The sequence below is a fragment of the Marmota monax genome, unplaced genomic scaffold, assembly GCF_021218885.2.
Source record: "Marmota monax isolate L192 unplaced genomic scaffold, Marmota_monax_Labrador192_F-V1.1 WCK01_AAM20220418_F8-fsc00024, whole genome shotgun sequence".
Classification (NCBI taxonomy): domain Eukaryota; kingdom Metazoa; phylum Chordata; class Mammalia; order Rodentia; family Sciuridae; genus Marmota; species Marmota monax.
The window spans coordinates 23,562,810-23,589,436 of record NW_026695224.1 but is presented as its reverse complement, the minus strand read 5'-3'; the positions used below and the strand labels follow the sequence as shown (position 1 = coordinate 23,589,436).

Sequence of the window (26,627 nt, the reverse complement as noted above, 5' to 3'; positions counted from 1 at the left end):
ATTGATCTACAACCCCAGTCTCCTCCTTTGATTATAAAAAAATCTTAGACATACAGAAAATTAGAAAGGATAGTATATCCATTGTCCTACCTAGACTCCTAATTCTTACTATCTTTTCCATGTCTGTTCTGTCAATCTTTTAAACTATTTATATACTGTATTTTGACTCACTCCTAAGTAGTTCATAGCCTGTATTAAATACAAGTACATGTTCCTATACAACTATAATTACATAATCAACCTAAAATTAGCTGTGATTCTTTAATATCATCTAATATCTTTAAATTTCTCCTGTTTCCCCAAATTATCTTCCATAGTCAATCAAGATTCATCCATGTCTCTAGTTTCTTTTAATCTAGAACAATAACTTCTGAAGAGATCAGTCAGTTGTCTTGCAGATGTAGATTCCCAGAATAAGTACTATATTTCCCTATCATTGTTATATCTGGGTGTGGTCATGTGACTCAGTTCTATTCAATGAGATGTACATGAAAATACTGTGTGAAATTTTGGGAAAGTCGTCAACTGCCTGAAACATGGGTATGATGGCTGGAACTCTGGCAGTCACTTTATACTTCAGGATTAGGGTCACCTACCACTTAGAAAGGATAAGTGGCAAAAGCAGAGCTTCATGAATGGCCATTATCAGTTCTGTCTGCCTACCCCACTAGCTCTAACTTGTGAACATAAAACCCTGTGTGCTTAAGTCATTGTGAAACTTGGATTTTATACTCAACCAAATTTAATCCCAGTTGGTGAAGAGGTAGGTTGAGGCCTACAACAATCTTGTATTGGCCTGGAAAAGATGTCATTTGTTTCTGCTTGGCTAAGACAGGTTTCAGGACTTTTTTTTCCTCCAGGTGCAGATCTCTGGTGTCAGACCCCATGAGAATGTTCTGAAACTGTCACCCTACCCAGCCTCTAGCCTTGGCAGTTGGGGAAATTTTCTGTAAGAACCTTGTGGTTATACATGTGGGAAATGAAGATGGTGTGGCATGCCACATGTAAAAGGACACCAAGGGACAGGGTTGAGAGGTGTCTGTACAAGAGCAGAGTGGGAACAAGCTGGAATTGGCACACAGTGAGGTTGTGAAGTACCTGGGAAGCAGCACAAGGGCATATTTATGAAGGGCAGGGCTTCGGGTGAGGAAATTCAATAAACATTGGCATCTTGAATTGCCAGCCAAGAGCAAGTTTCCTGGGTGTGAATAGCTCCATTTGGAAAGTGTCCCACTGGACACAGGAGTCACAGTGCTTGAGGGCAGTCTGGCTGACCACCTGCTGCTTGGGTAATCACTTGACTTAGTGGTTTGAGAACAGAGCTGTGTCCAGGGGTGGGAACATTTCTTTTGTGCCCCAGCACATGGAAGACATTCTGCCACAGTCTGGCTGGGCACAATTCAGGAGCCGCTTGTCAAAAGAAACAAACTTTATTTTTAGAACCACACACGCCAAACAAAACAGCTCCTCAGGAAAAACCTTCAGAGCCCAACTGCCACCACCGCTTCCCACAAGCCTCTCAACCTCCCCCACTCCTCCTGCTCTTGAGGCTGATTGGCTGGGTCACGTGGGCGGAGCCAAAAAAGTCCCCCCATGAGCAGCTCGGTAGTCTGAAAGGGCGGGAAAACAGCTCAATGAGCATCACCGCAGAGGAGCCAATTAGCTAGAAGTTGCTGGGGCCGCTGTGAGCCAATCATCAGCTGGCAGTCTGAAAGTTTGCTGGGGCCCCTTCGGCTGTGGCTCTCAACATCTCCCCCTCTCTGTTTAAACAACAAGCATGTGGCTTAGGGACCGTGCCTGCCTTAGGTTGTCCAATAGTACATATGGTTCTTACCCGTTATCAGATAAGCTGACCTCAAGGCGTCAGCCTCCTGTCTTAGGTTGGTACCATTGCAATTAGATCTTACCAGTCACTGACTACCGGTCCAGTATACAGCCACACCTGTGGATAGGTCTTTGTACCAGTGGCGGGGTGAGGTTCTTTGCCTCACCTCTGTTGGCCCCCAAATTTTAGCTGAACGATCATGACAAGCAGAAGGGAGGAAGATACACCAAGCCAATTGATGGCTCCTTTTGGAAAAATTGTACCACCGATGACATCATCAGCAAAAATACCCCAAGTCGCTGCACCAACAGATAGTTCACAATGCATACAGGTGAGTTCACAATGCATACAAGTGATACATAGTCCAGGCAAGTTCTGCAAGCAGTTCAGTGATGGCTATTGCAGAAGCTGTAGATTGGTTTTATCTTTGTCTTCACCGGCACTGGGATGAAGATAGGAATTCTGGCAATAATGGCTAAAGAAAAAATTATGTAACATTCCAGAAGGCACTAAAAGAAAACAATTTTCTTAACAATTTACATTGTCTTCACCGGCACTGGGATGAAGATAGGAATTCTGGCAATAATGGCTAAAGAAAAAAATTATGTAACATTCTAGAAGGCACTAAAAGAAAACAATTTTCTTAACAATTTACATTATCTTGAAGAGAATTATTAAATATAATGAAAAGGAAAGGTGAAGGTAAACGAACAGATCTGTTAACCTTTTTTGTTCACATATTAAAACAATCCTCAACAGTTGTTTACCCAATTTAAATTAAACCATTTAAATCACGTGAATAAAAAAAAATTTGGATCCATTTTTTCATGAGCGCTCATCATATATGATATATGGACATACGTACATACAAACATACAACATAAAACACAAGTGTGCACACAACACATAACATAATAGTAAAGGCCTTATAACTTTTTACAGGTGAAATCTCCATTGCAATGTTTAAAAACTCTATAGTCAAAAAATAGAACTGATCAGCAAAACATTAACCTAGGTCTGTATGAGCTCAAAAAACAAAATAGAACTTCATGATGTAGGAAAGGGCAATAATAAAATAGATATTGAAAAAAGCATCCTGGTTCTGTCGCAGATGTAAGGGTAGCCAAACTGGAGTTCTGGATATCAGGTGTTATGGATTTGAGCCAAATCATCTTCTTTTTGGTCTGTAGAAATCGCTTTAGTTAATCTTTCTGGAATCCAAATTGGCTGCTGTTCTCCCTGTGGAAACACACAAACAGACCCCCGACTCCAGACAATTACTGGGTCAGGACCTTTCCATTGTCCTGTTAGAATATCCTTCCAAAGTACCTTGGGCTTATGTACATTTTTTGGACACATATGCCTTTCCACAGCACTAAGTCCTGATGAATCAAAATTTAAAAAGTTTAGAGTAAAAAGGGTTATTTTAAGTTTATCTTTGGGGAATATATACCCCTTCCCAATTCCTTCTTTTTGCTTTAATAAGTACATTTTAATAGTTTGATGAGCTCTTTCAACTATGCCTTGTCCCTGTGGATTGTATGGGATTCCTGTTATATGAGTAATGCCAAATGTTGAGCAAAATTGTTTAAAAGAGGTAGAAGTATAACCAGGGGCATTATCTGTTTTTAACTGTTTTGGAACACCCACAGTGGCAAAATTTTGTAAGCAATGAGCTATAACATCTTTAGTTTTTTCTCTGGCATGAAGGGAGCCCATCAAAAATCCGGAAGAAGTATCAACTGTAACATGCAAATATTTTAATTTTCCAAATTCTGGCAAGTGTGTGACGTCCATCTGCCAAATATAGTTAGGTATCAATCCTCTAGATTGACTCCAAGATTAACTTGTGGTAAAAAGGTCACACAATTTTGACATTGTTTTATTATTTGTCTAGCTTGTTCCTTAGTTATTTTAAAACGCTTTTGTAAAGTATTAGCATTGACATGGAACTTTTTATGAAAATTTGTAGCTTCTTCTAGTGTAGAGAAAATATGTATGTCATGTGTAGTTTTATCTGCTAAATCATTGCCCAAACTAAGGGCTCCAGGCAATCCTGTATGTGCCCTGATATGTCCAATAAAGAACGGATCTTTTCTGTCCCAGATTAGACTTTGTATAGTTCCTTCACATCCTTCAGGATCCTTCCAATCTAATACCATTGCACTTCTATGGGGATTAGTCGCCACTCCTAGGCCTCGAAGCGTTTGAGTGGCTTGTTGTAATGGCCAATGTTTTGGCCATTCTTGATGAGAGATGATACTAAGGTCTGCACCTGTATCCAGTAACCCATTCAATTCATGTCCTTGAATATTTAGTTTTAGCATGGGGCGAGAATCTAAATTTAAAGAAAGCATAGCCCAATCTACACCTGTGGAGCCTACTGCCAGCTGATGACATTCTCCTGAGTAGTGTGACCTTGGTGCTGGCATTTCATCCTTGGTTTCTTGAGAAGACTTTGGTTATTCTCTTGGATGTTGAAATTTCAGTTCTTAATCTAGTTACATCCCCCTACCTCAACAGAGCAAGGAGTGTGGATTCTAGGCTTGGGAACCCGAAATAAATCATTCTGGTTGGATTATGATTTTAACTATATTTGAGTTTCTGATATGACCATTAAAAATAAACACACACACACACACACACACACGTTGTTGACCTATTTTCATCAGTTCTTTTATTCCTACAAATAGTCATTTATTGAGATCCTGTTTCTTGCCTGGGGCTGAACTATGTGTTGGGGATGAAGAAAACTGAGTTTTCTAGCATCTCTCGGTCTCTCAGAAGAGACAAATGCAAACACAACTGTTCAGAATCCAGTGGATCACACCCAACAACAGAGGAAGGAGCCTGGTGCTTTGGAGTAAAGAGGGAATTCACTTTAGGGTTTAACAAGTTTATATAAGTCCCGTATTTCTTGCACTGACTGCTCAAAATCAGAGCTCTATTTCAATACCATTCCTTCTAGAGAGATCTGTCAGGAGACCAGGATGGATGATTCAACTCCTTCCAACTTCTGGCTGGCACAGGGGAACTCTGTTATCTGAATGCTCTGTGAAGCAGTTTTCTGGTCTGTTTCCGTGGGTGTTCCTCAGCTGTTTCTTGGTCAGCTCCTCACAGCCTCCCTGCTGCAGTGCCTCTGGGGCCTGGGCAGATACTCATGCTTGGGGAAGAGCCTCACTCCCTCTGAAGCATCAGGCTTCTCTAGCTGTGGGTGCCAGTGAATTAGGGTCTCCCTCCCTCTCTTTGCTTGGCGTCACTACCTTAGCAATGGTTTTAATCTGCTGCACAAAATTCTTAATGGTGTAAGCAAAAATAATGAAAATACAAATAACCAGGACGTTAAGCAGCCCTCAAGTGGATCAGTAAGCTCTCCTTTATCCTGCAGCAGAGTGAATCAGTCAGGCACAGGAGGGCTTATTTTCTGGTTAAGGAAATGGCCCCCGGGTTACAGAAGGAGTCTGAGTTTTATAGTTTACAGTGAGGGTGAATTAATCATTAGAGACTGCAGACGTGCTGTTCAAACAGTCAGGGACCTAGTTGTGCAGGTTAAACTCAGGAAGGCAGTTGTAAGAAGTTTGAAACTCATTGTCACTGGGAAAAGCTCAGAACTCGGTGTTCACTGCTTATCTTCCTTCCTCTGGGACCCTTTGTTACCTAGAGCTTCACTATTTGCTTTTCTCTTCCAGGAAATGGGAAAGGGCAAAAGTCCATGTTAGGCCAAAGTCCATGTTAGGGCAGGCTGAACATTGTTTGCAGGCCAGGCTGAACGAATGATAGCTGCAGGATAACCCACGCACTCAACCCCCTCTGTCTGGTTCTTTATCACCTGTTTGCCTCAAGTGCTCATCACCACCCCCCACAAGGATGAACACTCAATCCCTGCTCATGGCTGAACACTCAGTGCCCCCTGCTTAAGGCTGAACACTCAATTCCCCCACCCAAGGCTGAACACTTAACCCCCCTTATGCCAACAAGGCAGCTTGCAAACCTAGAGACCCTATTAGATTTAGGCAGCACAGCAGAAGGACTATAAAACCCTTCTCCTGCCGGGCTTTCTCTCTCTCTCTCTCTCTCTCTCTCTCTCCTTTCTCCTCTTTCTCACTGCTGTAATAAAGATTACTTGGTCGCTCTGAGTGTCGTGGTCACTTTCCTTTCATCTGGTGCCAAAACCCAGGAAGAGGATTAAAACCCACTTTTGGGTCCCTCTTCCTTTGGAAGCCCCTCACTGGATGACCTGAACCCATTTTCTCGACCGCCAGAACTACAAGTACCACCAGCCTTCGATTGGTGAGTTTCCCCTTCCTGGAGTCCTAAACCCAATGGTGGTGTCGGGAGGATTTGAACGTAGATGGTTTGGCAAACCTCTTTGCCCACCTGCGGGGAGAAAAACACGTCACCACAGCCTTCAAGGCCACAGTGGTCCTCAGGGACTCGATCCTCCCACAGATTCGACCCTCGGGTTCAAAATTATTTCCCTTCCCCTTCCCTGGCATAATTTTATAGGTCATCCTCAAAGGATGTGTAACCTCTGGGAGCACATAACAGAGAACTGAAGATCACACCCCACCCAGACCTTCATGGTCCCCGTGGCCCTCATAAAGTCCTCTCACCTTTAAGACTTGGCCGCTAGAGATACACTTACCCTCCCCTCCCACTCTCCTCTCTCTGGCCCTGGGAGTCTCCGGCCCCTCTGGGGGGGGGGTCCTGAAAAGCCTTGGCCAAGTCTCCCACAGCTCTGGCCCCATCCAGGACGGGAGCTTCAACTGTTAGGATTCGGTGACGACCAATCTCTGCAGCTCAAACCTGCCACTAGGCACTACCTGATTTTTGGTTCTAGTGGGGACACCCCTTTTGCAAATAAATCAGTTCCTTCCCTCTCCCCTTATGTTACGTTTGCAGGTCCTCCCCCCCACCCCCTGCCAATCCCCCCCCTTATACTATGTTTGCGATGTTTGCGACATGGGTAATGCGTCCTCTCTGTGGTCGACTCTCCCTTACAATGCCTTTTAGACAACCTCAAAACCCTCTCCTTGACACCAGCTAGTAAACCCTAAAAACTGATCTATATTAAATATAGCACCCAGGCTTGGCCCACTTATCCCCTAGAAAACCAAAGCAAATGGCCCCCAGTTGAGTCTTTACAATTACTGTGAGCATTTGAAAAAATGGGTAGAGATCTCTTATGTCCAAGCTTTCTCCTTCTCTGATCCAATCCTGCTCTCTGCACCTCTTGCAAACCTCTATAAATTCTTCTAGCTTACAAACCAACCCCACTAACCACTGATCCTCAACTTTCTCCTCCGGACTCATCCACTGCTTTTGATCCTGCTGATGAACCCCCACCCTATTGCCCGGCTCAAATAAGTCCTCACTCTCAACCTTCTGCCCCAGCCCCTCCACCATCACTCCAGCCTCAACGACCTGCTTTCTCCCCTCCAATTTCTAGATCAAAAACCCAAACCACCACCCTTCCTCAGATCGTTGCCCTCTTGCGTGAGATGGCAGGTACTGAAGGTATTGTCTGAGTGCATGTCCCCTTCTTTATGGCTGACCTTTCCCAATTGAAAAACGACTAGGCTCATCTACTACCAACCCGGTCCTATATACCAAAAAATTCTAATACTTCATACAGGCCTACAGCCTCACCTTCCATGATGTCTATATGATCCTCTCCGATACTTTACTTCCTGAGGAGCAGAGAACAGGCTTGCACTCCTGCAGACGAGATCCATCAGACCAATCCGGCACATCCCACTGGGCCCTAAGCAGTCCCAGACCAAGATCCCCTCTGGGACTACAACACCAGTAATGGCATCACAAACCAAGATCATTTCACCACTCGTATTCCAGCAGGCCTAAAAAGGGCAGTCCAGAAAGCAGTCAATTTTGAGAAACTTCAGGAAATTATCCAAGATAAACATGAGAACCCACCAGCCTTTCTGGACTCCCTAACTAAGGCTCTCTTGTAGTACACTAATTTGGATCCAGAAACCCCTGACTGCCGATGGTTATTGATGACTTATTTCTTTGCCCAAAGTTTTCCTGATATTCGGATAAAACTTAAAAAATTAGAATGTGGCCCCCTCACTCCCCAGACTGAGATTCTTGCTACTGCTTTTAAGGTCTATCATAACCAAGATAAAAAGACTAAACACCTAAAGTGCCAATTGCTGGCTCAGGCCCTCTGTGGGCCTTCCCAAAACTCATCTCCTATGTTGCGAGACTATCCCCCAAGGTCAGAATCCCCTGGGGCCTGCGTTAAGTATGGACAAGAAGGACATTGGAGCAGGGCCTGCCCAATCCAAGGCTACCTACCAGACCCTGCCCAAAATGGGCCACTGGGCTTCAGACTGTCCCAATACCCGAAGGCCCTAGCCCCCATAATCTCGTGGGACTGGCCATCGATGATTGATGGGCTGATGGGGCCTCAAGACTCCTGTCCCAACAAGTCCAATCACCATGCTGGAACCCAGAGTCTAAATGACAGTTGATGGTTGCAAAATCCTTTTTTTAAATAGACACTGGAGCAACATTCTCCGTCTTACAGGAGTTTTGGGATCCTTACTTTCCTCTCAGTCCCCTATTGTTGGGGTAGGTGGACAAACAATATAGCCCAGAACCACCCCACCCCACCCTGCTTACTCTCAGGCCACCCGTTCTCACACTCCTTCCTGGTGACGCCCCAATGTCCCATTCCCCTTTTGGACAGAGATATTCTATCTAAGTTTAAGGCCATGATTTCCTTTCCACTGTTCTCACCATCCTCCCTCCTCTCAGTTATAGCCATGGCTGCCCTACAGGCTACACCAGATCATTCTCTTCCACTTCCACAAGATCAAGTGAACCCATTAGCCTGGGACACCAAGACTCCATCCTTGGCGCAATTAAAAAACATCCATCACATTCCAAACAAGCCTCAATATTCCCTCCTGATGTCCAGTCAAAAGGGACTACAACCCATCATTTCCAGCCTTCTCAAAAAGGGTTTTCTTACGCCCACACATTCACCATATAATACTCCCATTCTTGCAGTCAACAAACCCAATGGGACTTACTTCTTCCACGAGGCAGTCAAACCTATCCACCCAGTAGTCCCAAACCCATAGATTCTCCTGTCCCTTATCCTGGCCTCAACTTCCTATTTTTCTATTATAGACTTAAAGGATGCCCTTTTCACCATTCCTTTGGCCCCACTTTCCCAAGACGTCTTTGCCTTTACCTGGACAGATCCAGATACTCAATAATACCAACAATTAACAGGGGCTTTAGAGACAGCCCACATATTTTTGGTCAGACATTGTCTGCCGATCTAAAGGGCCTCAACCTCCCTCTGTCAACTGTCTTCCAATATGTAGATGACTTACTCCTCTGCAGTCCCTCCCTCAATATTTCCAAGACTGATACCAACACACTTCTTAACTTTCTGGCTGACAAGGGTTACCAAGTGTCTCCCCAAAAGGTACAATTATCACAACCCAAGTCACCTACCTTGGAGTCCAACTCTCCCCAAATTCCAAGACAATCACTCTAGATTGAAAGACTCTAATTCATGACTACCCCACCCCCCAAACCAAGGAGGCAATCCTATCCTTCCTGGGTCTGGCAGGATATTTTAAGACTTGGATTCCCAACTTCTCACTCCTGGCCAAACCACTATACGAAATGGCCAAGGGGGACAAATAGGAGCCCCTCCCCTCGTCACCTAAATCTCATTTTCTTTCCATACAACAAGCCCTCCTCCAAGCACCAACCCTACATCTCCCAGACATCCAACAAACCTTTCTTCTTTATGTTCATGAAAAAATAGGCTTATCCCTTGGAGTGTTGGGTCAGAAGAAAGGGCCCACCTGTGCTCCTGTTGCTTACCTTTCCAAACAACTGGATTCAACTGTTAGGAGGTGGGCTCCATGCTTACGTGCTCTAGCTGCAGCACACATTTTACTACAGGAGTCAAAAAAACTGACTTTCAGAGCACGAACTATTATCATTTCCCCTCACACTCTGGAGGATCTTCTCACTTACAAAGGCTGACAGACCTTTCCCCCTTACCACTTCCTTTCCCTTTTGGTCTCATTCCTCCATGATCCCTCCATTTCCTTAAGGCCTGCTCAGCCTTAAGCCCAGCCACTCTTTTTCCCAAGACTGAAGCACCTGCCTCCCACCACTGCCTCGAAATATTAGAAAACCTTATGCCTTGGGCTTGGGATGTGGCTCAAATGGTAGCGCGCTCACCTGGCATGCGTGCGGCCCAGGTTCGATCCTCAGCACCACATACAAACAAAGATGTTGTGCCCGTTGATAACTAAAAAAAAAATAAATATTAAAATTCTCTCTACCTCTATCTACCTCTCTCTCTCTCTAAAAAAAAACAAAAACAAAACCTTATGCCTTGCCCCACTCATATCCATGAAGGGCCTTTTTGCCTGATGCCAGTTACACCTGGTTTACTGATGGCAGCGCCTTTACACTAGAGGGTCATCATTATGCAGGCTACGCTGTTATCTCCCTGACTGACCCACTCGGCACAAAATTTTCTACAATGGAGGCAATCCCTGCCTCTACACACCACCAACCAGCAAGCTGAATTAATAGCCATCACTAGGGCATTCTAAGTAGCGGCTGAACATTCCCTAAATTTATACACAGACTCTAAATATGTTTATCACATAATCCTCTCCCACTCTGCCATATGGAAAGACAGAGGACTCCTTACAACTAGGGGCTCCGCAGTCACCAATGCTCATCACTGATCTCCTTAGAGCCTCACTCCTTCCCACTAAAATCGGAATCGCACACTGTCGCTCACACCAACATGACTTCACCTGTCACAAGAGGCAATTCAAAGGCTGATCAGGAAGCCCGACTAGCAGGCTTTGCCCCATATTGTACCCTAGCACCAGTTATCCCGCAACCCAAATCTCAATGTCAACCAGATCCCTGCTCTCATACCTCCATTCCATCCTTCACACTGACTCCCAGAGCCTAAAAGCTTTCACAGCTCATTTCTCACACTCAGCCCCGAGGATATCCCCTTCTAACTGCTCCATCTGTAAAAGAACAAATCCTCAAACCCCACTGAAACCTGGAACCGACCTCACACATCAAGCACGGGGCCACATTCCAGCAGCCAACTGGCAGTTAGATTTTACCAACATGCCACCAGTCCGCAAACTTAAATACCTACTAGTTCTAGTAGATACTTTCTCAGGATGAGTTGAAGCCTTCCCAACTGCCAACAAGCGGGCTATACAGTCGTCTCTATCCTCGTCTTTGAGATTATACCCTGATTTGGAATACCCACCTCTTTTCATTTCTCAAGGGACCCAAATTCATTTCTCAGATTACACAGCATATTGCTAAAGCTCTTAACATCCCATGGCACCTACACATTCCTTATCATCCACAATCATCTGGAAAGGTGGAGCGTACCAACCGGACAATAAAAGAAATTTTAACTAAACTTACCCTTGAGATTCACCTAGATTGGACCAAACTCCTTCCCCTCGATTTATTCCAACTCGGAGTATTACCAAGGAAACCAACCCTTCTCTCCCCGTTTGAGGTCGCGTATGGCCGTCCTGCCCTTCGCCCTGGTGACATAGTTCTCCGTGGACTCTACCAGGAAAGTCTCTCTTTCCCTCTTCTCTCCTTTATATGCTCCCAACTCTGGAAAAACCAAGAAACCCTACTTCCAGACCCCCAGAGGTCCCATGCTTCTTTTCCCCTGATGCCAGGAGCCTGAGTATTCTTCTCTCCCCCACAACACCAAGGTTCTCCCTTGTCACCAAAATGGGAAAGCCCCCTACAAGTTACCCTATGTACCCCCATCACCGTGAGGCTTCAGGAGTCTCCAACAAAGCTAACTCCCTGGATTCACATTTCCAGGTTAAAACCTGCATCAGCTCCTGAGCCTGAGTCTGTGGATACCTCCTCTTCTTCACCGGCATATGCCTGCAGCCCTTCTCCCACCAACCCACTGAAACTCCATTTCACCAGGTCCCCCAAAAGCTATGAATAACTTCCAGATCCGGGTCCATCTCCCTCACCTCCTCTTAGGCTACACCTCCCTTTTCCATATTTCCTTGGATCCCATATATGGAGGTTCACAGTAGTTGATCAATGGAAGGATGATCAATATCAAAAACTGAACAAATTGCCACTTATGATATGCCCATCAATTCAACTGCCCCATTACCATTTCTCTTGCAAATTCTTGATTCTACAAAACAGCTTCAATAGGACCCTATCTCTGCTTTCTATTTGATCAGACCCAAGATTATTGCAAATGGTGGCCAGACAATTATAAAGGCTGTCCTTACTGGTCATATAAAATCCATCACCAGGACAGGAAACTAGATACCAGTATGTTTCATACCTGAAGAGACTTGGCAAGAGGCCTGAGCACAGGGCAGATGGTGAAAATACCATTTTGCGCTAAAAATCTATGATCCAGCCCATCCATCATTGGCCTCAGGAGTCACAGGCGCCGCCTTTTGGGTGAACTACCAGACCAAACCCTCTGGATATTTATGGACAGGGAGAAGCATCATAGCACAGGCCCCATCCAGGTCAACAATCTTAACCTCAGATATACAGTACTCTGAAAAGGTCCTAAGTAGGCAGTTAGGGGAACTCCAAGGTCCCTCCTCCTCAGACCCCTACAAACCTGGTTCTCAGATCCATACTTGGATCAAAATCATCCAAGACACACTGACATTTCTAAATATGACAGTCCCCACACTAAATCCCCAAGACTGTTTTCTTTGTGCCTCCCTGGCAAGGCCCCTCCTGGCCGCAGTCCCCCTCAACTTCTCCTCTTATGATCTCTCCCCCACTGGCATTAAAATGCAACCTGCCTCAAACATCCCTTTGCAGGAACCCATACCCAGTACCACCAATTCCTCTTCCTTGCCCCATGGCTCTGTATTAGCCCTCCGTCACACACCCAACACGACAGAAGCTCACATTACACGGTTGCTTCCACCAACAAATACACAAACCCTGGAGACTTTCTTTGGTGTAATGAAACCTTAATGACCCACATCTCTGACAATATAACTGCTCCCTGTTTTGTTGTCCAAGTAACCTCTCAACTTACTTTATGTTGCACCGCAGAGTTTGAGCTCTTACTCCCTCACCCTAATTCCCCACGCAGCAAGTGTGCAGCCTTTCTGCCAATTTTGATAGGACTCTCTGTAGCTTCAACTGTAGCAGTGGCTGGAGTCTCAGGAGGAGCTATAGGGCACTCTATCTGGACTAAAGATGGCCTTCACAAAAAGCTTCAAGCGGCTCTCGATGCTACGGCGAAGTCACTCTCCTCCCTCCAGAGGCAGGTCACCTCACTGGCTCAGGTGGTTCTCCCAAACCAATGAGCTCTAGACTGACTGCCAAAAAAAGGGAGGTACTTGCCTTTTTCTAAGGGAGAATGCTGCTATTAAGTCAATGAATCAGGCCTAGTAGACAGAGTGTTAACAAACTCACTGACCTTGCAACCCAACTGACTAAAACTACTTCCCAAACTTCTTTTCTGGGATTCTTTCAAAATCCCTTATTCACCTGGCTCCTGCTCCTCCTGGGCCCACTTATAGGCATACTGCTCTTCTGCACCTCCCTCCCATGCATAATAAATTCCTCCAAAACCAGATGATCAAATTTCTAACCGTACCTTTAACCAGCTTGTCCTCAGGGACTGCCAACTGCTTCACAACCTAGATGATTCCAACTCATCTCGAGAAGCCCTCACCCAATGTTGACAACGCAAAAACAACAGCCAGTGGACAACGAGAGACAATGCACCCAGAGAACTTCTTAGCCTGTCATCCTGGATTTTTGAGCCTTTATGCCTTTTTGAGCCTCCTCATGGCCCTTGGCCTCTTCCCTGTTAGTCCCCCAACTTGGAACTCCTGCCCAAAACTGACCTTTGCTTTAATCCTCATCCTGTTTTTGCTTACTCTGATCCTCTTCAGGTGCTGGTGACGCCATGTGGAGACAACGCTTTCAATACTTCCTAGAGTCCCTATGACGGGATCAGTGGCTGATACCAAGGATCTCCTCTGCTCAGGAATGGTTTGATGCCATTGACGACCTATGGCTTCAAGGGACTTTTGTGGACTTTGCCCCTGACCAGATAACTGTCTACAGCCACTGGGTGCTATTTCTAGCTGCCCTGGTACTCCCAGGCCTGTCCCTGAACATTCTTCCACTCTCCCAGGCAGGTCCCACGCTGCCCCCTCCTCTCAGCAGGAAGTAGCCAGACAAATTTTTGCCACCCCCACATCACTTAGAAACAAAAAGGGAGGAATGTTAGGTGCAGGGCAGGTTGAACGAATGTTAGCTGCAGGATAACCTGGGCACTCAACCCCCCTCTGTCTGGTTCTTTATCACCTGTTTGCCTCAAGTCTGAAGCTCACCACCCCCCAGACTGAACGCTTCCCCCCTGCTCAAGGCTGAACACTCACCCCCCACCCCAACCCCTCAAGGCTGAACACTTAACCCCCCTTATGCCAACAAGGCAGATCACAAAAAACCCAGAGACCCTATTAGATTTAGGCAGCACAGCAGAAGGACTATAAAACCTTTCTCCTGCCGGGCTCTCTCTATCTCTTTTCTCCTCTTTCTCACTGCTGTAAAAAAGATCTCTTGGTCGCTCCGAGGGTCGTGGTCACATTCCTCTCAGTCCAGGGTTCAGAGTTTAAGTATCTGCCTCCTTCCTTCAGGACCCATTGTGGTTGGGAAGCAGGTGAATGTTTGCTTTTGGTGGAGATGCTGGGAATGAATCCGGGAAAGGATGAAAGTTTGCTTTTTCCCTCAGGGCCCACTGTTACTAGGAAGGGATGTACTGGAAGAGGTTTAATGTTTGGCTAATTTCTCTTCCTCTTCCCAAGCCACACTATCCCTGCACTTTTCCTGGGAGAGATGCCTTGTAGGAATATTATTTTCCATAACCCTTCAAGGGGTCCTCCATAGCCACTTAGAACTGATCCACTTAGCTGGCCAATGTGGTTAACTACAAGTTTGTTCCCTTCCGGGTAAGAAATGTTTTAACCCATAAAGGATGTGTCTCTAGCTGACTCTTAAAAGCGACTCCAGAGTTAAAATCTTGAGGCTGATTAAGTGAAAAGGCCATAAAGGCTTGAATAGTTCATCAGTCAGGAGAGGAACCTGTGCCCCATGGTGGTCCAAGGCTTGGTCTGAGTTTGAGTCCTGCCTCCTAAACTCATTAGTTGTCTTACCTTGAGCAAGTTCCTTACCCTTTCTGTGCCCCATCTGTAAAAATAGTGTTGTTAGCGCATAAAAGAACCTACTGATAAAAGGTCATTGAGAATCAGATGAGTAAAAACAGGAAGCACACAGAACAGTGCCTGGCTGAGAGAAAGGATTCACAGTGTGACCTGTTATCATTGCTATAAATGGCCTTTTCTGTTGCAGAGCAAATCTTTCCAATAGATTTTATGCCCTTGAGGACTGGATCTTCTAACTGCAGACAGAAGCTGAATCAGTCATTGCACTTATCCCCACACCAAAAGCTTTGAGGGTAGGTAGCAAACTGAACTGAGTGTCTGTTACATGCCACGCATTGCTGGGTATAGTGGGAAGGATGAGTAAGTAATTGCCAACACGGTCCTACCTTTCACCTAGAACCTAGGAGAATGTCTGCCCTGTAGATGTAGGTTGCAAAAAGTGAAGAAAGTTGATATGAATTCTTTTGAATATAGTCCATTTTTAGACGTATGCTAACATCCTTGTGCCTTTGGCTTTTTTTTTTTTCACCAGGGATTGAACCCAGGGGCGCTTAACTACTGAGCAACATTTCCAGCCCTTTTTTATATTTTATTTAGAGACCCGGGTCTTGCTGAATTGCTAGGGCCTTGCTAAGTTGCTGAGGCTGGCTTTGAACTCATGATTCTTCTTGCCTCAGTCTCCTTAGCTGCTGGGATTACAGGCATGCACCACCACGCCAGTATTGCCTTTGACCTTTGACTAGCAAAGGCAGGTTTCACTAAAAATTGTGACAGACCGTGTGGGTTTCTTGGCTCTGGTTGGCTCTTGCTGGTAGGCAGCTGGCCTTAGGACAGTATATGAATTAGCAGCTTGGATCTTGCAAATTCCTCAGTTATAAAGTGTCTGGATTGATGTTACTTTTGAGAAGCTTTAAGAAAAGATTAAGCTTTAAGAAAAGATAAATGCCAGTATGTGTGCCAGCCCAGTTTTCAAAAAGAGAATTGCTGATACTCTGGAAGTACAGCTAGGAGCCAATGCCCATGTTCCTGTCACATCAGTGTCCTGGAGTCCCTGGACCCTAGAGTCCTAAAGTCACTCAAAATTTGGCTCAATATTTTTCCTTCTCAAATCCATCCATAGGTATCAGTTCTCTCTCATTTTTGAATCTTGTATTTCTTTTGCCTGGTCAATATTTAGTTATTCCATTTTATTATTTTTTTCTGAAACTTCTTTTGTATTTTTCCCTCTTTATTTTCTCCAACACTGAATTTGTCTTAATTATTTGCATTTCAAGTTATTTCAAATCTGACAGAAACTGTGTGTGTGTGTGTGTGTGTGTGTGTGTGTGTGTGATGCTGGAGATTGAACCCAGGGCCTCGTTTATGTCAGGCAGACACTTTACCACTTCATGACTTTAGCCACATCCCCATAGGAAAAAAAAAGTGTTAGGTGGGATTTTAAAATGTAGATGTAAAGCAAGTGACAATGATGGCATGAGGAGGGGAGGAAAGGTAAGGAGGATAGATCTGTAAAAAGTTCTTTCATTGTTTGGTAAGTGGTAAAGGAACTAACTTAAAGTAGACTGTGGTAAGATAAGAATGCATACCTTGAAATCAGAGGGTAACCACCAGAAAATAATATCAGAAAAGCTTTTAGCTTTTTTGTTTAGAGGATAAACTTTTTAAAAAATTGGTTACTATAATAAAGGCAGGAGAGAAAAAATCAGAGAAAAGAGGACTTCTGGGTTAAATGCAAAACAAATAGTACAATGGTACACTTAAAACCAACTCTACTTATAATAATATTAAATATAAATAAACTAAATATTCCAATTAAAAGGCAAAAATTGTCAGAATGGATGTGTCAGTTATATAGGTAAATATATGGAAAAAGACATAACACAAAATATTAAAAGAAAATTGGTGTATCTTGAGAAACTTTATGGAAAGAAGAATTACTAGAGATAAATAAGGATATGTCATAATGATTAATTAAATGGTCAATTTAACAGGAAGACACAAAAAAACCCTAAATTTGGATGTACCTGATAATAACATTATAAAAGAACAAATTTATGAACTTTCTCTCAGTAATTAAAAGAGCAGAAAAAGTCAGTAAGATGACTTGAACTGAACAATTAATAAAATTGATCCAATTAACATATATAGATCATTACACAGAAAAACTATGTTCTTCTCCTTCTTCTTTTTAGAACTGTTGTCTTCTTAAGTGCATGTGGAACACTTATCCAAATAGACCATATGCTGAGCCATATGTTAAGTAAGTCTCAAAAATTTCAAAGGATGAAAATCATAAAGAGCATGTTCATTAAGCACTATGGAATTAAACTAGAAATCAATCATGGAAAAATCACTTAAAAATCTCCAAAATGCTTGGAAGCTTAGCAATATCCTTTTAAACAAATATAGAGCAATTTAGACACACATAGAAATTAACAACTATTTTAAAATTATTTATAAAAATACAATACAGTAAAATTTATGGGATATAGGTAAAGAAGCATGTAGAGGAAAATACATAGGTTTTTTTTTTTGTTACTGGGTATTGAACTCAGGGGCACTCAACCACTGAGCCACATCCCCATTCATTTTTTGTATTTTATTTAGAGACAGGGTCTCAATGAGTTGCTCAGGGCCTTGCTAAATTGCTAAGACTGGCTTTGAACTTGCAATCCTCCAGCCTCAGCCTCCTGAGCCTTTGGGATTACAGGCATGCACCACCACACCCAGCTTTAACTCCTTCCTCAGCCTCCGGAGCTGCTGGGATTAGAGGTGTGTGCCACTGTGTCTGGCAAATATATAGTTTTAAATGCATGTATTGGAAATTAAAAGTTAACTTTTATTGATATGAGTTTCTACTTTAAAAATCCAGAAAAAGAACAAATTAAATCTAAAGTAAGTGGAAGAAAACAAACAACAACAACCAGGGGACTGGGAAAGAGAAACAAAAAAGAGAACACTAAGGATAAGAATGGGACAGAAAAGAGACTAACAATATAAAAAACTAAGTAAGGGAAAAGTTTGAATTTAAAAAAGATTAATAAAATTGATAAACCCTTGGCAAACTGTTCAAGTAAAAAATGAAGGAAAACAAATTATTATAATCATTATTTGATTATTATAAATAAAAGACAGGCTATCACTACTAATCTTACTGATATTAAATAAATAATGTTGGGAAGTTTTATGCCACTAACTTTGACTTCTTAATTGAAATGGCAAATTTCTAGACAAACACCTGTCACTAGAAAAAAGAGAATATCTAAAGAATCCTTTAATTAAGAAATTGAATCTGAAAGCTAAAATCTTCTCACAAGATTAACTACATGACTTCAGTGGAAACTTCTTTCAAACAATTAGGAAATTAATAATATCAATCTTACACAAAGTCCTTCATGGAATTAGGGAATGCTGCTCGCTTGCATTAAGAGATCAATATAACCTTAACGTGAAATCCTGGTGTAGACATTACAAGAAAGGAAAGTCATCAGCCAATATTTCTTAGAAACTCAGATGGCAAAAGAAAACCCAGCAAATCAAACCCAGAAAACATAAAAATCACACTCCATCATGAGAAGCTGAGGTTTATTCCCAAAATGCACAGTTAGCGTAACATTAAAAAAAATCAGTGAATGTAATTCGCCACCATTAACAGAATAAATAGATGATCTTACTGAATAAAGACAAAGTATTCAACATCTCTCTTTTTAAAAATATCTTTTATTTATTTATTTATTGCTGAGGATCCAACCCAGTGCCTCATGCGTGTGAGGCAAGCGCTCAACCACTGAGTCACAACCCCAGCCCAACATCTCTTTTTGGTTAAAAAAAAAAAAAAATCAGTGAGCCAGGAATAGTAAGGAACTCACTTAATCTAATAAAGGATATCTATAAAAACAAAACACACAAATGATAACACAAAGACAATAACAAAACAAAACTTCAGTTAACATAATCTTTTTTTTTATATTTTTATTTTTTAGTTTTTCAGCGGACACAACATCTTTGTTTGTATGTGGTGCTGAGCATCGAACCCGGGCCACACGCATGCCAGGCGAGCGCGCTACCGCTTGAGCCACATTCCCAGCCCAACATAATCTTTAAGAGTGAGATTTTGACTGCTTTCTTGAAAGTCTGAGGGAAAACCAGGATGGAAACTCCTGACTGCTATGAAAATTCTAGTTAGTACAACGAGGTGAGAAAAGAAACAAAACATAATTATTATAAAAAAACTAGAAGAGGTAAAAGAGTTATTTCCAGAAGACATAACTGTGGCTAAGATTTTTAGAATATTAATCAAACTATTAGATTTAATTAGTGAAGGTTGGGCACACACACCTGTCACCCCAGTGACTCAGGTGGCTGAGGCAGGAGGATTGAAAATTCAAAGCCAGGCTCAGCAATTTAGTGAGACCCTGTCTCAAGATAAAAAGGATGTAGCTCAGTGGAAAGTGCCCCTGGATTAAATCCCTGGTTCCAAAACCAAAAATGCTGGGAACAATTATCCTCAGTACAAAAAAAATATAGTTCTTCTTATTAGTAGCTATATGTATCTACACAATATGTTGCATTTTTATTTTTTCCCTCAAATAAAAAGTTTATTTACTATTTATTTCTTGAAATTTTTTTCTTGTGATAAAATGTATATAATACAAAATTCGAAATTTTAACAATAAAAAGCCATTCTTTTTATTATAATTGTTAACACATATTGATTTGAACCATTCTTAAGTGTACGATTCAGCAGCGTTCATTACATTAGCAATGTTACACAACTATCACCACTGTTTCCAAAATTTTTTCATCATCTAAACAGAAACTCTGTACCTATTGAGCAATTAAAAAAAACCCCATTCCTCCCTCCCCCAGCTCCTGGCAGCTTCTACTTTCTGCCTCCATGAATTTGCCTATTTTAGACTTTAACATAAGTGGATCATATAATGTCTGTTCTTTTGTGTCTGGCTTGTTTCATGTAGCTTGTTTTCAAGGTTTATTCATGTTGTAGCATGTATCAACTTCATTTCTTTTTATAGGCGAATAATATTTTATTGCATGTATATACGACATTTTGTTTCTGCATTCTCCTGCTGTTTCCATCTTTTGGCTGTTGTGAAAGTGCTGCAGTGAATTCTGATATACGAGTCTCTGATTTCAGTTTCTTTGGGTATGCATCTGGAAGTGGAACTACTGCAATTCTATTAGATTTTTGAGTTGTTATCCACAGAGAATGCACCATTTTATATTCCCACTATCAAAATATGAGGGTTTTGGGTTGGGGCTGTGGCTCAGTGGTAGAGCTCTTGCCTTGCATGTGTGAGGCACTGGGTTCAATTCTCAGCACTGCATATAAATAAATGAATAAAATAAAGGTCCATCAACAACTAAAAAATATTTTTAAAAAATAGAGGGTTTCAGTTTCTCCACATCCTTGACAACACTTGCTACACTGTTGTTGTTTCTTACATGAGTTCCATTCTGGTAGATATGAAGTGGTTTCCCATTGTGACATTTCCCTACTGACATTTTTTAATCAGGCCGAACATTTTCATGTGATTTCTTTCCATTTATGTATCTTTTTTGGAGAAAGTCTACTCATATTATTTGCCCATATTTTAATGAGGTTGTCTTTTTTGTTGTTGTTGTAGGAGTTCTTTGAATATTCTGGATATTAAACCTTCATCAGATAGATGATTTGCCAGTATTTTCTCCTATTCTGTAGATTGCCTTTTCACTTAAAAATTTTTTTTTAGTTGTATATGGACTTAAGGGCTTTATTTGGTTTTATGTGATGCTAGGATCGAAGCCAGTGCTTCACATGTGTGAGGCAAGCGCTCTACTACTGAGCCATAACCCCAGCCCTGTCTTTTCACTTTCTTGATATTGTCTTTTGATGCACAAAAATTAATTCTGATGCACAGAAAGGATCAAAAAGGCGGGAGGTAGAATGACTATAAAAGGAAATATTTTCTTTACAGCCACCATCTATGCTAGAAGTATCTACACAGGGTTTGAAACAACACAAAGAAGGCCTTTTTAAGTGATGAAAATCCTCCAGAATAGAGACAGATTGGTGGTTCTGTGTCAATCAATACCATAGCTGAACTATCTTATGTGATTTCCTGCAAGAGCAATCAGAGAATAAGACAAAACAGTTTACAGATTTCAGGTTGGAAAGATTTTAGCAACAGGAAGATGTTCACACAGGATGGGGAAACTGATTGTGAAAAGGAAATGCTTTCTTTACTGTTCCAGCTAAGCTAGGTTGGAGGAGAGTCCGTCAGGGGTTTGAAATAACTCAAAGGTCTTTTTCTGTGTTGAAAATCCTCCAAAAATAGGCAGATTAGCAGGCCTCTCTTCCAGGCATTCTGCTCTGTTGCTGTTTTCTGGAAACACTTGGCAGGTACATGGGGACATAAAGTTGCCAGATTTCTTCAGGGTTGTAAAACAACACCACGGGAAAACCAAGCATGAAGCAAGAGCTCAACTCTTAACAGGGATATTGTTTGTGGTTTTGTTACTGGAAACTGCCGGTGACCTTAACAAGTCCTGTTATATAAACACAACTTTGGGTAAACACAGGAATTACAAATTAAGAAAGAGGTGGGGTGAGATTTTGAGGCATAAAAGGCTCAGCAGGTGCCCCACAGTACTGCACGTCCAGAGGCCAAGTCAAAGATGAGGTGAGTTTATAGCACCCGGCCCCCTTCTTTATTTTATCCTTCTTTATATGTATTAGTATAGAAGAAGCCTACAGGGGAGGTGCACAAATGTAACAAAGAAACAAGGCCAAGGGCTAAACTGTGGTGGATTAAAGGGCTTCCTGTATTGAGGCCTTTCCTTTTTTTTTTGTATCCACAAAAGGCGGTTTTGTCTTTCTCAGGAGCCAGGATCTACTCTAAGGAGGATCTCCCTGCTCCTCCTCCTTTTCCTCCTCTTCTTCCTTCTCCTTCTTTTTCTTTTGCAGTACTGAGGCTTGAACCCAGGGTTGCTCTACCACTGAGCTATATCCTCAGCCCAGATGGTTTTTCTTGAAGTTACAGTTTTCCTCTTCACAGGGATGCAGCAGCTTCTTGGCATTTTAACTATATTTACTAGCAATTTTTTTAAAAAAATTAGACCAATAGCAACACATTTGAGTGACACAATTAAGGATTTAGATTTTATCAAAATAAGACTTTTTGAAATGTTAAAATGACAAGAAACTTAATATCACCAAATAATACCTGGATGATTGACATCTGCCAGCAAGATGGTTATGTGGTTATGTGGTAAGTGTGGCCTGTGTGCTAATGTCCATGGCCACGGTCATGTCTTCAGGAAGCCAGTTCTCTTTCAGGTAACCTCCTGGCATTCTGGAGTTTGATACCATTTCTTTTTTAAGTTTTTTTTTTTTTTTTTAATGTGTGTGTGTGTGTGGTTGTGGTTGGTACTAGGAATAGAATTCAGGAGCACTTTACCACTGAGTTACATCCCCAGCCCTTTTTATTTTTTGAGACTAGGTCTTGCTAAATTGCCGAGGCTGGCCTTGAACTTATGATCCTCCTGCCTCAGTCTCCCAGTCACTGGGATTACAGATGTGCACTCGAGCTAATTATATACCATTTCTTAAAAGCAAATGATCATAAAAACAATTAATACAATCATATGTGGATTTTTAAATTGCATATTTGGGCTGGGTACAGTGATGAGGGCTTGTAGTCCTAGTTACTCAGGAGGCTGAGGCAGGGGAATTGCTTGAGCCCTGGAGTTTGAGACCAACCTGGATTGATCCCATCTCAGGAAAAAAGCAGTAATATTTAAAAAGTCTTTTATTATAGAAATTTTTAAGAAGTAGAGAGGTTAGCATAATAAGCCCCATGTTCCCTTTCTTTAAGTCCACATTGTATTGGGAGCATCTTTGTAGCCTAATTTAGGGGTACCCAGTGGAGGTTCCTCTTGGCTGGAGAGCTCATATATTATTGCCAATTTAGTGTTTCCTGAAGGTGGCCATAAATTGAGGCTCCCTTAACTCTGTGCCTTCATATCTTGGTGGTTACTCTCTGAAGTGGACGTATTATTCCTAGCAGCATAGAACTTGCTGGAATCTGGGTGTGTTCAGAAGAGCTACTAAAGCATATATGTGGGTGGAAGAGCAACTTCTTGGTCCCGGCACTTCTATATATCTATTTTCTTTCCTGGGTGCTTGAGGGAGGGGTGTGTGTGTGTACGCGCTCTGTAAAGCAGGGGATCATTTTTGCATTCCTTCCTTCATCTCTCTGCAGCACCCTGGGAGCTCTGGTTGCTCTCCTGCTCTGCGGACAGCTTTTTGCTGCAGATTTTGGCAATGATGTCACAGATTTTACAGGTAGGTCTTTGGGTTTGGGCAGCAGTTGTGCATCCCCACCTCTGCTGTGGCCCACTCTGACCCACTGGATCTGCATTCTTGGAGAAGACCCAGTGGTGCCTTCTCATCCTATTGTGTCCTAGCAATGAGGGTAGATGCCCTTTATTATCTTCCAAAGGTTGGAAGGAGGTTGATATGCACAGCAGCTTCCTCTCTGACTTTTTATAGGTCTCTGGGAGCAATAATTGAATATTAACTTCCTTTACTGGTTTCCTTTTGTTTGCAGATGACAGCTGCCCGAAGCCGCCTGAGATTGCAAATGGCCATGTGAATCACATGGTTCGCTACCAGTGTAACACCTATTACAGACTGCGCACTGAAGGAGATGGTAAGACCTGGACAAGAGTCTCTGCCCAGCAAACACCCTAGCCCTGACATCCCCATAATGGCCAAAAAGTTCATCTGCACTTCCTGGACCCAGGAGATTTAGATCCTGAGTTAGTTTTTGTCACCAGTAGGTGGTTCTGTGAGCAAACTTTTCTCAGCCCTAGATTCTCTTTTGTTAAGTGGAGTCCAAGCCATGGAGCCTACCTATCTCAGAGTAAGCTCTCCATCTATGAAAGGAGATATAGTAAAAGAACAAATGACAACGACAATGGGTAACCCTTCCCATTGTAGGCAGCACTATATTCCTGGCACTTTCTAAGTGCTTCCTATCTATTTGGAGCACTTAGTTCTCACAGCACTGCTCTGAAGAGATACTGTTATTCTTATTTATCTGATGAGGAAACTGAAGCACAGAGAAAATGAATATCTTGCTCAAGTTCAGGTGGCCTTTGAGAGGTGGAGTCAGCTCTCCAGCCCCATCTCTATTTGTCCTATATCTTGTCATGAGCACAGTCTGTCCTGCTGGGGATGCCTGGAGCTCCCAGTGCTTGACTCCTCTCCTCCCTCCTCCTCTCTTCTCCTTTTACAGTCTTCTCTTTAAATACCTTCTCACCCTGCCTGAGGTCCAGAATCGCTCTCTCTCTGGGCTCATTTCTTTCCTTTTGTTTCAGGAGTATATACCTTAAACAGCGAGAAGCAGTGGATCAACAAAGACATTGGAGAGAAACTTCCTGAATGTGAAGCAGGTGGGTGCTGGGGTTAGGTCATGGGTAGGCAGCTAGGCTGAAATGTTGCAAAGCCACATCCCTTTTCTGTGGCTTCCTCTGAGCATACAGGAGCCAAGGCGAGGGATCAGGGAGAACCATAGCCAGTGGGGTCAAGACCTCTAGAGGAGCTTACTGAGCATCTTGTTTCTTTTGGGCTTGAAGGGCATTGTCTTTACTGCCCCTGGATTAGGAGACCCTATGCATATAGACAGCCTACCTAGAGAGCCTAGTTCAAAGGTAAAACGAGAAAGAACAAGTCAGGGAAGGTTGAGCAAAAGCTTAACCCATGGAGGTACAAAACAGAAGGCTGAAGATGAGCTGGGACTCCTGATTCCTTGCTCTCCCCCTTTCTTCTGGGAACAGAGGGTCTTGTCCACTTTCTGCCATCAGGGCTGTGGAACTGCTAATCTGCCTTGGATCAACTGCAGTGTCTATAAAATTTGCATTCCTGCCAGTGCTAACACACAGCCCTCGCTAGTCAGGAAGAAGGAATTAGATAGCATCCAGCCCTTTTAAGAATTTCAGGGAATTGTGAAAATTCCTTTGTGGTGACAAAATTATTTAAATATTCAAATAGTTTATCAGCTGGGGTTTAAAAACCTTAGTTCTACTTACTTCTTTTTTGTTGGAAAAGCAGGGACTAAAACTCTACTTTGTGATGTACAGAATGAAAAAACATTATTTTAAACTGTGAACATTGGCAGTGAGATGAGCAGATGGTAATAGCAAAGCATTTGAGCATTTCTAATTTTGAAAAGGGTAGACAGTAAGAACATCAGTGCTTTTACTTGTCTTTCCTGGCCTGGGAGACTTTCACATGCCTGCTCTTGAGTTTCTTGCTCTCCTTGACAGTGTGTGGAAAGCCTAAGAATCCGGTGGATCAGGTGCAGCGCATCATTGGCGGATCTCTGGATGCCAAAGGCAGCTTTCCCTGGCAGGCTAAGATGATCTCGCGCCATGGTCTCACCACAGGGGCCACGCTGATCAATGAACAGTGGCTGTTGACCACTGCCAAAAATCTCTTCCTGAATCACACAGAGAATGCAACAGCAGAGGACATTGCTCCTACTTTAAAACTCTTTGTGGGGAGAAGGCAGATGGTGGAGATTGAGAAGGTGGTTCTCCACCCTAACTACTCCATGATAGATATTGGGCTCATCAAACTCAAACAGAAGGTGCCTGTGAATGAGAGAGTGATGCCCATTTGCCTACCTTCCAAGGATTATGCGGAAGTGGGGCGTGTGGGTTATGTGTCTGGCTGGGGGCGAAATGTCAACTTTAATTTTACGGAGCACCTCAAGTATGTCATGCTGCCCGTGGCTGACCAATTCAACTGTGTGCTGCACTATGAGGGCAGTACAGTGCCTGAAAAGAAGACCCCAAAGAGCCCTGTGGGGGTGCAGCCCATCCTGAATGAGCACACCTTCTGTGCTGGCATGTCCAAGTACCAGGAAGACACCTGTTATGGTGATGCTGGCAGCGCCTTTGTCATTCATGACCTGGAGGATGACACCTGGTATGCTGCTGGGATCCTGAGCTTTGATAAGAGCTGCACTGTGGCCGAGTACGGTGTCTACGTGAAGGTGCCTTCCATCCTGGACTGGGTTCGGAAAACCATAGCCGACGAATAATACAAGCTGGCTGAAGTCTACTCAGAGGGGTGGTCTGAAGCCCTTGCCTGACAGTGAGATTTCATCCTGAAAGAGGGAAAGGTAGATGGGACAGGACACCATCTGAAACTGATAGGCCCTAGCCCTGAACTGATGAGTCAATTAATAAAGAACTTGCTTATGATTAATTTTGGTGCTGTTTCTAGTCTGGGCCTTTTTTATTCTTTCATTTATGATACTGGGGAGACAAGTGGCATAGAGTTTACCGGAAGTATGTCAGAAAACACTCCAAGCTGCCTGGAAATTCCCAACATGATACAAATTGGTTCATTTTGGGGAACTGTGCATTGATTGAATGCCTACTGAATGCCCGATCTCAGAGAGATAACTCTTATCCTTGTTTTACAGATGAGGAAATACAGACTCACTTTGCTTAAGTTTCCACAGCTATTAAAAATGGAAGCTAAACCA

General features: G+C 42.9%; 1 protein-coding gene and 1 long non-coding RNA gene across 5 annotated transcripts; one reads left to right on the top strand and one right to left on the bottom strand.

Annotated features, from left to right (window-relative positions):
- Positions 1–1,411: 1,411 nt before the first annotated feature.
- Positions 1,412–14,043, bottom strand: LOC131423842 (uncharacterized). 4 transcript variants are annotated; one of them, XR_009225926.1, is made up of 4 exons: positions 12,927–13,282; positions 10,061–10,130; positions 7,475–7,683; positions 1,412–3,064 (listed from the first exon to the last, which is right to left on the bottom strand). It is a non-coding gene; the product is annotated as an uncharacterized LOC131423842 (long non-coding RNA). The 4 variants fall into 4 exon arrangements; XR_009225928.1 differs by lacking the exons at positions 1,412–3,064; positions 12,927–13,282 and adding exons at positions 4,477–6,202; positions 13,747–14,043; XR_009225925.1 differs by lacking the exon at positions 1,412–3,064 and adding an exon at positions 4,477–6,202 and having other exon boundaries at positions 12,927–13,281.
- Positions 14,044–21,614: 7,571 nt separating this feature from the next.
- LOC124086314 (haptoglobin) lies at positions 21,615–26,344 on the top strand. Its single transcript, XM_046434409.2, has 5 exons — positions 21,615–21,749; positions 23,331–23,413; positions 23,679–23,780; positions 24,451–24,525; positions 25,399–26,344. The coding sequence occupies exons 1-5, from the start codon at positions 21,745–21,747 to the stop codon at positions 26,175–26,177; spliced, it is 1,044 nt and encodes a 347-aa protein (XP_046290365.1). The 5' UTR covers positions 21,615–21,744; the 3' UTR covers positions 26,178–26,344.
- The last annotated feature ends 283 nt before the right edge of the window (positions 26,345–26,627 follow it).

Coding starts and splice junctions, on each gene's coding strand:
- LOC124086314 (XM_046434409.2), top strand. Junction 23,414..23,678: donor TGATGTCACAGATTTTACAG/GTAGGTCTTTGG, acceptor TTTTGTTTGCAG/ATGACAGCTGCCCGAAGCCG. Junction 23,781..24,450: donor ACTGCGCACTGAAGGAGATG/GTAAGACCTGGA, acceptor CTTTTGTTTCAG/GAGTATATACCTTAAACAGC.